Consider the following 13,785-nt stretch of genomic DNA (forward strand, 5'->3'; position numbering starts at 1 on the left):
GAGACCGACTCAGACAGATTGCAAGAGAACAAAACAGAGCGGCGTCAAAGGAGAGCAGAGAACAAACAAGGCAGCAGGAGGAGATACAGAGGAGATATCCATCAACCAATCACGCCTGTGCTTTTTTATGTCGTAAAGTCAGACAGAAACATTTCTGAGACTTATGATTCACTCAGGTCTTACGTAAAGGTGGATAAATGAAAACTTTATCCATGTTGAATATCAAATAATAAAGTCAACAGTTTACAGACAGGAGCAGTGCATGTTTACAGGGGACCTATTATGCTTTGCCTTATTTTCTCTCATATATATATATATATATATATATTTCAGTCAGGAACACTTTAGTCAAAGGAAACTTTGCTGTATTATATTTGGCGGTATGGCTCTGTTCTGGGGCCTCTGCATTACTACATGTAGCTTCATTCTAATGCCTGGGAAACATAATTTTGGTTGCTGATGTTGTTAATTTCTCCCTAATTTCGGATCATATTCCTGCTGGAATATGCTTGTTGGTTAGAAAGTGTTTATTGGTGATTTTTCCTGGTATAAAGTGCCACAATACTCCGTTACATTAGACTTAGAAACACTGACCAATCAGAGGAGACTTGGCTTTTTAGGGAGGAGGTCCAAAGCCCAGCTCAGATCAATGATTCACAATGAGATGAAACCATCTTAGAATGTTGCAGAGACAAGTTGCAGCGGTGTAAAGTGGCAGTCTGAGCTCGACTCAAGATGGCTGATGGTGTCACCTGCAAGTCAGCTGGTCAAATTGGCAGAGACTGATTTAAGACCGTAAAGCACGTCACCTGTTTCAATAGCCAATCGACGTTCGAAGTTCAGCCTCCCTTGTTGTCTCAGAGCAATCGCCCCTGATGCGTAGTATGTAGATTTAATGTACGTGACAAATGCCTGGATGTATATTACATTAGCAAGAATTTCTGAGTATGAGACTTGAGCTCATTACACATACTTAACTCCCCAACAATTCACTGTCTCTTCAGACTGTCCATATGCACAAGGGTGAAGGTTCTGGGCCAGGCTGAAAGCTGTTAATGTCACATTTTTACATTTTTATTTTGTTTTCAAAGGCAAGAAAGTAACTATTTGGATTACCATGTGTGCCAAGTTTATCTCAATAAAGTGTTTGTAAATTTGCAGCTACATTTTCTGAGATGTGTAAGTCACTGGCCAGATCAGATCGGCCATCAGTCACGTTATACCAACCCATTCTCGTTCCAAAGTCGTCTCACACCGTCGCTTTCTTTGTGATTTTGGTGGCAGAAACCAATGCCAAAAGCCACCTTTCCCAGACATGCCACTGGACAGCATCAGTTTGTAATGTGGCCAGACAGAACCTTTTGCAATGTTATAATACGCTGCTAGTCGCCTTGATGGCACCTGTGGTGGCAGTACGATATGTGGACAGGTGGCGTCAGTTCATAACACAGCCAGACAGCATCTGTTGCCGCGGTACTAAGGGTGGCGTCAGTTTCAAACACTGCCAGTAACAATGTAATATAAGCAGCTGGAAAGTCCCTGTAGGGTGGGACGAGTTGTGGTGGATGGGTCCAACAAACCGTGGACTTACACCTGTGAGCCAGCTGTTCACTTCCTGTATGAATGTAGAGCCAAACCATGATATTTTTTGTCTAAATCTAACCATGTGCTTGTGTTGCCAAAAAACCTAACTATGGTCTTTTGTTGCCGTCCTGAAGTTAGTTGCCATGTGCTTTAGTTGCCTACACCTAACCACGTGCTTTTGTCGATGTTCTGTTGTCGATAGCAGCATCCCAGAACATCGACAACACACGCAGGAAAGTATGTAGCATGTAATATGTTGACGTCAAAGCCCACTGACAAAGTGGCCACCGATTTGGGATGAAAACGTGTTGGCTATATGTGAGTAGACTTCGGTGTGACCACTCTGCTGGTAATGGCATACTTAATCATTCATTAAGCAGGCAGTGTGCAGTACGTATAGTTCAGTATGTGGTAGGCAGGGTTGTAATCACGTTAAATTTCTCAGTTATGCTGTGATGTAATGCGTAACTGTTCTAAATTCAGTAATGACATTACAGTTTTCTTATCACATGCCATCAACCAATTACGTCATTAATTTGCATTAAATGCGTTCTTTAATGATCTGTTTAATGGGTGGATAGAAAAAAATAAATCAAACATGCTGACAACGGCAACATCCACCGTGACTGTGGAGATGCTCCTCAGCCTGTGCAGTCTGTGCCGACTCTGATGAAGAGGAACAGGTGGTCTGACGGAAACACAGAATAAGCTGGACTAGTCTTCAATAAAGCCGTAGTTTGGTGAGTGAGTATCTCGGGTAAGTTCGTAAAAGGTTTTATTTAGGCCTTAATATACTTTATATATTATTCTGAGGCAATTAACATTTGTACTTAGTGGTGTTAGGAAGGCCAACCTCTTTTCTATATTGATTTAGATTTATGTTGAGGTGGTTACACTGCAGCGTGCTGCATCTTGATTCTCCTGCTCTTGTTTTCTTCTTTACTTTTTTTTTTTTTTAGTAACGACCCCAAACCTTGTAGGCAATTCCGATTCCCTCTCTGGATAGACATGTTGCTGTCTTTGAAATGAAATTGAAATGTAATCCCTTGCCATTGCACTGCGGTGCTGGCAAAAATCTCAGAGGTAAAAACTCAACCTTTGTGCAAAAACATGTCTTGTAATTTGGACGGACTGATCCTTCAATCAGTTACAGTTGGATATTGTAGAGAGAAATATCAAAAATGGATGTTTTGCAGAAAAGTTTAATATAAACGTATCTGCAAAATGTTGATAAGGTAATCCAGGCAACATTAATGGTTCAGCATGCTTCAAACTAATATAGCAGTTTGTACAAAATGTCAAACTGTGATGTTTGGATGCAAAAATTGTGTCTTGAAAAGTCAAACTCAACAGTGGAGCAAAAAGCCTACCATTAAAGAGAGGGAGGCCAGGCACAATCAATCATACAAATGGAGATAATGGTGCCTACTTTCAGAATGCTTCTCCTTAAATGCATTTGTGGTGTTACACTCTGTTTTAACATGGAGAGTGATGGACGTATGTGTGTGAAGAATGAAAGAAGAGCTTGAGAGACAAGTTCTAATTCTGCCAATCACTGCGTGAAGTGGGTATACTGGTTGGATTGACAGTTTCGTCGGAGAGAGTTTTTCAGCAAGCCTGTCTCCTAGAAATTAGGTTTATAGTTGAAACAACAAATAGAGAGAACTGAAGAAGCTTCTTGGATGAGAGGCGAAACGTCTTCAAGAAACTCAAGCAAGTCCAGTTGCCTACGATACTCACTTACGATTACCATGACCTGGATGACTGAGAATCTTCACTGACAACAACAAATACTATTTCTAGCATCCTAAATTTAACATGATCATGTGGCAATCTGAACATCGAGAAGAGAAACAAGCTGCAGAGAGGGATGAACTTGGCCTCCAGAATTAGAGGGAAGCCACAAAGACATGCATGTATGAAGAAATCTCAATGAGTAAAGCAAACAGGACTATTAAATACCCTTCTCACACAGTGAATTTATATTTTTACCCTCAGGGAGGTGTTATAGATTGCTGATGGCTAATAGAAATATCTACAAGAAATAATTTGTTCCAAGTGCTGTTAATGTAATAAAGGAAAAAAGGATCAGTATGTAGGACTATGACGCAGCGTGATGCTCCCGATACTTTGCTGCAGCTCTTTGCAGAGTTGGTCCATCTGATTTCATGAATGCTTGTATATTGTGTAACTTACTAACTTGTATGTTGTGAGTTTTATTTTGTTATGGGTTGAGTTTTTTTATACATGTTTTGTGGCTGCTCCTGTGTTGTGTTTCCTTTTTTTTTGTTCTCCTGTCCTTCCATGACCTGCAGGGCTGGTGTGTGGCGGAGGTGGGGCTGACCTGCTTTTCTACCACGGGCGGTGAGGCACACCTGGTTTCCATTTCACTTCATCTACCTCACTATAAAGCTGGCTCTGACTTCACTTCGGTGCCAGATAATTCCGTCTCGTTCGGTAGCGCTTCGCTTACTTGAGTTTTGTCGCCTCGTGAGTGTTTTGCCTGCTTCTCTTTTTGACCAGCTCCACTGACTCGTGTTTTTTGTCTCTGTCATTCACAGTTTGGTGCCTCGCCGCCTTTGTTCTGCAGAGCTCTCGCCTCCTGCCACCACCAGGCAGCTCACTTCTCCGTGCAGCCGTTTTTGTGTTTTTTGCTGCTGTTTTTGTAATAAATTATTGTGATATTTACTCCGCCTGTCTCCTGCTACTTGGGTTCCTTCGGGTTCTCACCAGTCCTTAACATATTTTTCATGAATGAATATTGCCAAGATTTCTTGTAGCGTTGTTGTATGGCATGTATGTCAGGAATCAGTTCAGGATGGACCCAAATGCAGAGCAGGAGGTTGAATGTTAAACAAAATGAGCTTTAATGCTGATTTAAAAAAACAAAAGCCCTGAAAAAGGCAGGCAACAAAACACAAACTCCAAAAGAAAGGAGGCCTAAAACTAAACTGAAACTAACTGGGGAAGCACGATAAACACAGGGATGAACTCAGGGAAGAAATCCAAAACTGAACATAACAGACCAGCAGGAAATGACACCATGAGGACTGGGATTAACAAAGATGAACTGACAGGAACAAAAGGAAACACACAGGTGTATATTTACACAGAAAGCTAATCAAAAGAACGGGACACAGCTGGAGTAGGAGGACACAGACAAAAGGAGGGAAATTTGGATTGGCTAACAGCAAGGGTGTGGTGGGGAACACAAGACTAATACAGAACAGGTGTGTAGGGAAGACTTTGGGAACAGGGAAGGACTAACGAGACACGAGACGACACATGAAGAGAGAATCTAAAAAATGAAACAGGAAACAAATTAAACATGCCTCAATAACATGAAACAAAGAATGCAATGCAGTATTTTTACCTTATCTCTGATGCCCTGTCGGATGTTTTCTCTCTCTGCTTCCATTTTTGCATATTTGGCCTTCCTCTCCTCCTCCTGTTGCCTCAGCGCCTCTTGTCTTTCTTCCTCTTTTTTCGCAGCATCGGGATCCTTCTCCTCCTCCCCACCAAGCATCTTGCCCATGTCTTTGGTGGCCCCTGTTGTCAGCGGAGACAGAAAGAGAGAGGAGAGTGAGAAATAAAACAAATGTCAAGCAGAAATCTTTTAACCAGTGACACTGGCAATTGACAGTAATTGCACATAATAGATCCCAGCAATCTGCTGTTGCTAAGCATTTGCTGTGCACAGTGGCACATCTAAGATTTGGATAATTCAATAGACATTGCCTTGTGTTTCAATCCTCTTTCAGGCCAGTGCAAGAGCAGCACAATCTGCCCTCTACTGAACCAAAGACAAGAGTGTCTTTGTGTCAAGTGTGACAATAGCTGGAACAAGAGGTGAGCGCCACGAACAAGAGCCTGAGATAAAAGACACTGCGATAAATTATTAGCAATTCTCTTGATTGCCTCTGTGCCGCTCGCTTTGGCCTTTGCTATCTCCAACAGGAATTTACATCCGCATGCAAAGCGTCCACTCAGACTGTGGGTCAAGACCTGAGAACAAAGGCTTCAAGTGCTGTTCAAAGGACCATGATAAACAGACACTGGGGCTCAGTCTGCCACTGATCACATCTCCTCTTTGTACTTGTTAGATATGCTGAACAAGAGATCAAGCAAAAATATACATGATATTATGTCCTGACTTCTGTGCTGCTTACTCGATTACTTCTAATGCTAGTGACTTTGATATTTCCTACCAATGCACTGACTCTTACTTGCTCTGGGTCAGAATTCATGTAAATAGGATTTTGTCGAGGATGGTCAAAGAGTCTAGAAAGATGCAAAAAAGTAATTTTTGCTACTAGATGAAGACTGGTTTATGAAAACGCCCGCAGGCACTGGCAAAGCTGTCTCAGACGCTGACATCATACTGTATCTTGACTTCTTCTTCTGTCTGTGTAGAGCATCTGGTGTGTGCTCTGGGCATGAAATAACACGCTTCATTAGCCTCATTTTCCACAAAGCAGCCTGGTTCAGTTCGGTTCAGTTCTTTACACAAGAGAACTGTTGCTTTTGATGGTACCAATAGAACCATTCTATCCCTCTGTTGAGGTACCTCGCACACTGATCTGATATTAAACACTGGAGACACTGCAGTCAGGTGATTGCTTGAGAGACAATCGTCACTCGTGCTCTACAAAGACTCAATGCAGAAACCTGCTATTTTTGAATGTCCCTTGGATTGTGACAGACTCTAAGCAATCTAGCCTGTTTGTTCTTCCATCTGAAATCGTGGGTTCACTGATCATCTGCGGATGATCAGTGAAATGCAAATCTTCCTTTACATCGCCAGTGAAGAGGAGATACAGTGAGATGACGCAGCTGTTACAATCCACACACACGTCTACATTAAAAGTATTGTCCATGTTAGAAATCCTAAACAGATCTGTGGTTTAGGTACAAGCCTGTAGGGGTTATGTACCAGTTCAAAGGGTGCTTTACAGAAAGTGTTTGGTGGAAATATTTATTATAATACAATATTTTTTTCTTATTCTCCTAATATTGAGCAACACATCTCCAGAGTTAATGTGCCTATTATGTGCCTGATTAAACGGCTCTCATATTCCAGGTGGCACAGAAATACTGACCCATTGTCGTTCCCATGTCATCAAATTCAGATGCTTTGTCATGCCCCTTGACAATGGGCTGGACACAAAGAAGCTGACACAAAAAGTCAGCAGTCAAAGGAACAGAACGTTAACACCAGGGATCCGACCTTTGCTGTGGGTCGCAAGTGATTCATGACTCTGCCTTATCCGCACATACTCTGCCACAGTCAATCCATAACATGAACCATCAACCATGTGCAGATGAGGTAGACAAGAGAGAATTTCAAAATGAGTAAGCGTTAAAAACTAAATGAAAACCTCTGCTGGTGCATGCACAGCGTTGATACTGTTGGAGCTGTCAGCGCCCAGATGAAGCCATTTGCTGCCATTCATTCTTGTACAACGTGAAAACAACAACATCTACAGAGAGAGATGGATCGTCCTTCACAGTAAACATTTTGTTTTGTCAGTTCCTGTCACACACTCAAGAAAAGATTCACGTCTTCGGAAAACAGTCCTTCGAAACACAGACTCTCTTATTACCTCTATTGTGACCTTGATGCTTTATTTAAATGGTTGAACAATATTATAAGGCATTCTTTTGTAAATGATAATGGGAAAAGTCAATCAGACATGGACAAACAGAAACACCCAGGTGTGCTCATATCTTTGTTAAACAATAGATCTTAACTGCATTGCTCCATTTTGCTTTTACTGTTACATGGCAGAGCTGTTACCAGAACACGTTCTCGTTACACCCTGAGCAGCGAGAACATCGTCAGTTTAACACCAGTAAAGCCTTTAAACAAGTCCTGTTATTATCCTGTAAATCTTCATAACTGGAAAGGCCGTAGTTCAAATCAGGAAGTTGCACAGATTAATCTTCAGCGTCATCCTGCGTGTTGAGCTGCCCCCACTGTGCTTTTGAACATTACCTTTACATGACGTTCTGGCTGTGTGTTCTCACTCCAGAGGAATTAACTCTTCTTTCCAGCTCAGTGGCTGGAAACAAGCCAGCGCTCTAACAGTGGCCTGACAAAACCTGAACCCACCACTCTCTGCTCATTTCCACCTCGCAGGAAAGGAAATTGATTTTAATGAGAACTGGACCTTCTGGATTACTCCGGGCAGATCTGAAATACGCCTGGCTCTCTATCTCTCTCTCGCTCTCTCCCAAAGTCCAGCACACTTCCTGCCACTATTAGCGCCCCGGTCTGCTATGCTAAGCCTCGCAGGCTCTCCGCAGGAACCACTCAAAGACACAGCCATCTGCTTCAGCCGTGAAATTGATGAGACAGCAATGACCTTGAGGTTCTTGGCTGCAGTTGGAACTTGCTGTGTTGACAGACCAGGACAAGCCCCGGTCCTTAGTCATACAGAGCTGGGTGACTGTTAATTAATGAACAGAAATGTTGATGTTTCCTATTTTTTCATTAAATCCTGTGAGCGCTGAGCACACGACATGTTGGCATGTTAAGCACGCATAATGCTCATTATCTCAAGGCTTTTTCATGTCAGTGTAACGTGTAGAATATAAGAAACATACAGATACATGAAGGGGTCATTAGTCTGGAGTTACAAGTTCATCCGGTCTAAATGAAATGCAGCCAGTGAATTTACTGTCTAACCAATCAGTAGAATATGTGTAATACTTTTTCTCACAAATCTCAATCTCAACCACTGAATGTATAAAGTCATCAAATATCTTGAACATCAAATTTCATTCTTGACATTGGAAAAAAAACAAACAAAAAACTTTCCATATAGTATCATGACCAAACACCATCCCGGCCTGGTCTAATAGACAGACGGCACATTTACACAGCCTGTTTAAGGCGAGAATATCGCACCATTATGCCACCTTACAGCTCTGTATAAAAGGTGCAATTCCTGAATGTGGGGAAAGAGTTGTCTCACATCCGGGCCAGGAACAGAGGTATTACAGCACTTCAACAATGTCTGTATAAACGGGACACCTGGCAAGATGGGATCATGGGTGGCACCAGGTGTGATGTTTTGATGACGTGTTATGCGTGCAACCCACCGAGATTTAAAAAAGTAGCTGGTAGCAGCTAGCAGCTAACTCAAAGAAGAAGAAGAACAGCTGAAGATGTCCTTAAACTGGGAAAACAATGAGATTTGGGAGCTCCTTACCCTCCAAGCAGAGGATGGCATCAGCCGCAACGTCATAGGGTGATGGCATATGCTATTACGTACCAGCACTGTGGAAACAGTACGAATGCAAAGTCAATTGTCATTGTGGGCACACAAAGTCTCAGGTTCAACAACGTCACGTAATGGACAGTGGTTAAGACCCCACAGGTAGGATGAAGAGCGAGAAAGTCTGCACAGGAAAAAGGTGGGAGTGGTGGACGAATCAAACAAACACTGGACTTTCACCTGGGAGACCACAGTTCATATCACAAGTGAAACTAAAAGTCAGTTATTTCAACTTAACATAGGCTACTTAAGATCTTTACATATTTACCTCTTGTTACTTGACACATTTCGTCACTTAACGCTTATGTCCTGTATGTAAGAAAGGTAGTTATTGTAACCGAAAACATGACCTTTTTCTATACCTTATCTAGTAGTTTTTGGTGACTAAACCAAACTGTGCTGCCACCACAAAATGGAGTATTCGAGGTCGTGGTCATTTTGAGTATTTCTGTGAGATCGCATTGCTCCATCCAGAGATAAAGACTGTGAGGTGACTTTAAAAGGCGTGATTGATTCCTTGTGAGTTTCTTCATTTTTCTTTCATAGTGAAAGAAAAACAGAAGCCATTGCCAAGGCCAAGGATTCAGATGTTCTGAGGGCAAGTTAAGAGCTTCCTTTCAGGGACCATAAACACTGGGGTTTCACTGTTAATTAGTTTGTTCACATTCATTAAGCAGAACCTTGTGGAGTTGCCTTCTTGCAGTAACACCCATAAGAATATTTCCTGCTGTCTTTCTGTGCTGTAATTGCCCGGAGGCCAAACCAAACTGAATCGGTCCATAAACTTTCCCTCAGCTTTCTTTCTTTCTTCTTAGCTTGAGGAGGTTTTCCAGCTCTTAACAGAGGCTGAGTAGACTCTGATGGAGAATATCCCTCATCACTTCAGGGTTAATAAATTCTCCTTTGGCCGAGCTGAACAGAGAAACTTTCGAAATTAAAACTTGTTAAACTTTAGAGTCTGCAGATTGAATATAAAAATAGCACCACACGAGAAGAAGAGACAAGAGAGTAGGAAGATGTACCTCATAAAGCCTAAGCTCACACAAGGTTTAAGCATCATCTATTCTTACCTCCTAATTAAAACTGACGCTGATACTGGGATATTAATTTGTCCTGTGACTGCTTTAGAATAAAGATATACTGTACTACTTTTAACATTAGGAGCAACTTAATCTGTTAATCTTGCTTTGTTACAATTATATAACATATCGGATACACCTTTTATCTCGAGTCCACTGCCAATGACTTTAACTTCTTTGCAACTGATGCCACTTTATCTCTTGTATTTCACATGTTGCTGCGCCTCTCCCAAGCCTCCTCCACATGACTAATCTCGATGCTCAAGGCTAATTAGCTCGTCTGATTGTGACAAAGTTGCTGTGTAGGAGCCTGAGACAGTTGTCGTTCCCATAAGCCTTAGTGTCATCAAACGCTGCCAGCTGTGGAGTCTGGGAACGGTGAGCAAAGCGAGAAAGCTCCAGAGGAAGAGCTGAGAGCCTCAGCTACTTTAGAAAAACACAGAAACATGGCCCAAAGTACTTAATTAGAAAGCACAATGAATAACTCATCCTTCACCACTGTGAGAACAGAACAGGGCAACTTGTTGATTGCTTACGGTAGCAAAAGGCAACCGCAAATTGAAGATTATACTAGGTTTTTAAAATTTCTCCGATGAGACATGATGAATCTGAACCCAGCAAGCCGAAATACAGTTTACTTTCTGATATGATCTGTGATGTTTGAGGGCAAAGAGACTTTCCTGAGCTATTAACAAGTCTTCAAAGTACAAAAACCTACCAAACTGACAATAAAACCATTCAGCACCTTAAGATCTGTGCTGGTACACCTCAAATTTACGACCCTATGGGAAGACAGCTGTGCTCAATAAGCCTTAAACAAGACCTTCAACAAGAGACTGAATGAACATCACCTGTCTGTGAAGACCAGATCAAAACTGTCTTTGGCATGAGCTGGAAGAGGGTGAAAAATCAACCAGGCGACAAGAGATCGTCAGAGACAGATCAGGGAAGGTAATTATCTTTAATGGAAAAGACCAGCTTTGATTTGAGATTTGATCTACGATCTTCCCTGCTTAAGACCACTTGTTATCATGTGACTGAAGTGTCATAGCTGTTTATCGCAACTGAAATCCCCCAGAACCTAACATGTGGACCTTTGACCTCGGATCATTTTTACTAGAAAGAAACCTCTCTGTTGGTATACATTAGGAGTGGCACAATTTAGTCAAAATGTAATCAGTAATCTCGGGTTTAAATCTTCTTGTCAGCTGGTTAATATGTTCTTGACCCAATTCTCATTGTTTGGACAGTTACGTGTGCTATTGTCATAAGGCCATGTGTCCACCAAAGTGCTCCCCCTCAGCTGAAAACACCAGGCACTCTTCTGAAAACAAACAGGGATTGCTAGAGCACTTTTTTCAGCTGAGATGCTTTGGTTGTGTCTGGTTACTATGACACAGAATATCTGCAAGATTGAAATGTCAGCACAAAGTAGAGTACTTGCTCTGGATAAAGGGAAGGCTAAAGCATATAAGGATCAAGCGACAACCTCCAGGGCTTAAAAATGATGCTAACATGAAGTGCCAACAATTGCATTGGCTCCTCACAGACCCAAGACCAAAGCATATTTCCAATGCTGTCATGTCACGTGTCATGTCTCTGTAGCCTAATACAGATGAGTAGTAGCCAAGCAGCAGCCTCTGGGGCTGAAAAATGAAGCCAGTGTGAAGCTGCGAGGCTGGCTCAGTCAGATCCACCTCTTGCTCCTCCACAGCGCCAGCCTGTCGCCCAAATATGGGTTACTTTTGGCTTCAAAAAACGAAGATGACCACAGTCACATTGCTCAATCACCAAAGTCATGGTGGCTACATCCATTATTTTTACAGTCTAAGGTAAGGATAGAGGATGTACCTGGCGATCTATGTGGCTGCCAGTATTAATTTCTCCTTCAGCATTTGTACACGTAACACATGACAGATGATCGTTGTGGTATTTGTCTTGCCCCTCCTCCACTGTGATTGGATAGCTGGATAAAAAGTGACAATGACGAGCACAATGTTTTACCTAAAGTTCAATATTTTTCAATTCTTGGTGACAAAAATAAAAAAAAACAACCACCACCTGTATAAAATCTCATGGCAATTATCCAGTAGATCTTGATATATTTCAGTCTGGATAAAAGTGGCAACTGACTGACCGACAACCTGACAGAGAGTTTCCCAGAAGCACACTAGTAGCCATGTTTTAAGTCACTCCATTACTACACAGTTCAAACCTAACATCAGTGACATCACAGCTACAAGCGTGGAGAGCTAGTTAACTGTAGTAACTCATTACAGCTTTAAAGGGACTTTTTAGGTCAGCTGAGGCCTGAGGGCTAATTTTGGAAGTGGGAGACGGCTCTCTTCGCTTAGTTTGAAGAAGAGTGGAAATTGAAAAGGGATCAGGGAGAAGTGTGGAAGTTATGGATGGTCGGGTCACGCTGTGGATTAGACTAGGCAGAGTTACATAAAATGCTGGCTTTATATTTGGAGAGCGTGAGAAAACATGAGGAGAGAGTGTCTGGAAGTATGTGTGGTGCCATGTGTGCGTGTGGCCGAGGCTCTGCTGGGTGTTAAAAAATGAGGACAAAATGTACAGCTCTTTATTCCCACTATGCATCTGTGCATGTGTGATGTGTGTGTCACACTCGGTGTGCATGGTCGCTGTGCGCCGTCAGAGCTGAGAGTATAAATCGAGTGTGTCCTCCAGGTGCATTTGGGCTCTGAGTCGGCTTTTTATTCATGCTGGCAGACGAGTGAGACCACATGAGAAGTGTCCCCTGTGGAGCCCAAAGGCACACGATGAAGGACGGAGAGAGAAAAAAAGAGGGAGAGGGCTGAAATTGAAGACGGAGAGAAACAAGGACAGAAGAATAAGGTCAACTGGAATGAAAGTGAGTGAGATTATTTCCACTCCACAACAGCAAATTAGAGCAATCGATGGGGTGCTGGTGGGAGTGAGTGTGCATAAATAAGGAAAGAGAGAGTGATGAACTTAAAGTAGAGAATCTGTGACAAGGACAGATGAAAGAGCATCAAATTTAGAAGAAGAAGTGGTATTTAAGAAAGAGACAAGAGGAATAATGGACAGAGAGAAAGAACAGTGAAGGGGAACAAAGTAAAGAAGGTGAGAATGGTGATCTGTATCAAGGAAAAGTTAAGAGGAAGAGAGAAGACACAAAGATACTGACAGATTATGAGAGGGTGAGAAAAAGAGAAACAGATTGAGAGAAATAAGCAAGAAAGATGAAATATAAGGGTGTTGTGGGGACCACAGGGAAGAACTGATAGCTGCAGAAAAAAAACGATAGAGCAAGAGAGAGGAAACAGCGGGACCTGCTCAAGGACTCTGTGTTCCTGCTCTCCCATCTGTCACCGGCCCTCAGCAGTCCCACAGCTACCGACTGGCGGGTCCCTGCTTCAGTCCCCAGGGCCCACACCAGCCGTCCAGACCATCATCATCAGCGTCCTGCCCCGGGCTGGGAGGAAGGTGGTCTCAAAACACAGTGGAAAGACCACCAAGGGAGCCTCACCGTAAGGTAGAAAACAATGTGAGTGGGTACAGAGAGAGCTATTAGCTGTGTTCCTCTGGCTCTCAGCGTCCTTTGTAAGTGTCAAAAAAGCTCTGCAAAGCTTTTTAACCACTTTTGGTGCTTTGTTTTAGTTATACAGCATTTTTACTGTTTATTCTAATCAGTCTCAATAGTGATTGGCGGACAGATTCTTCTCACAGTATCGGTTTCTTTGAGCTGATAGGTGTAGATGTATTAAACCTTTCAAACCTTTAAGTTCTGATACTTTTCACAAAATATGGTGTAAGCCTCTCAAGGGACTGCCCATTGTTCCGATGGCCCAAATCTA

At 42.4% G+C, this 13,785-nt stretch overlaps 1 protein-coding gene across 4 annotated transcripts in view; it reads right to left on the reverse strand.

The window, feature by feature from the left end:
- Positions 1-13,785, reverse strand: part of cplx2b (complexin 2b) — a 100,875-nt gene that overhangs the window by 14,322 nt on the left and 72,768 nt on the right. For all 4 annotated transcript variants that reach the window (XM_033633200.2, XM_033633201.2, XM_078169568.1 and 1 more), the window contains exon 3: positions 4,958-5,133. In XM_033633200.2, the coding sequence (XP_033489091.1) occupies positions 4,958-5,133 (176 nt within the window). The remainder of the gene's footprint in view (positions 1-4,957; positions 5,134-13,785) is intronic.

This window comes from Epinephelus lanceolatus, chromosome 7 (assembly GCF_041903045.1).
Source record: "Epinephelus lanceolatus isolate andai-2023 chromosome 7, ASM4190304v1, whole genome shotgun sequence".
NCBI lineage: Eukaryota > Metazoa > Chordata > Actinopteri > Perciformes > Serranidae > Epinephelus > Epinephelus lanceolatus.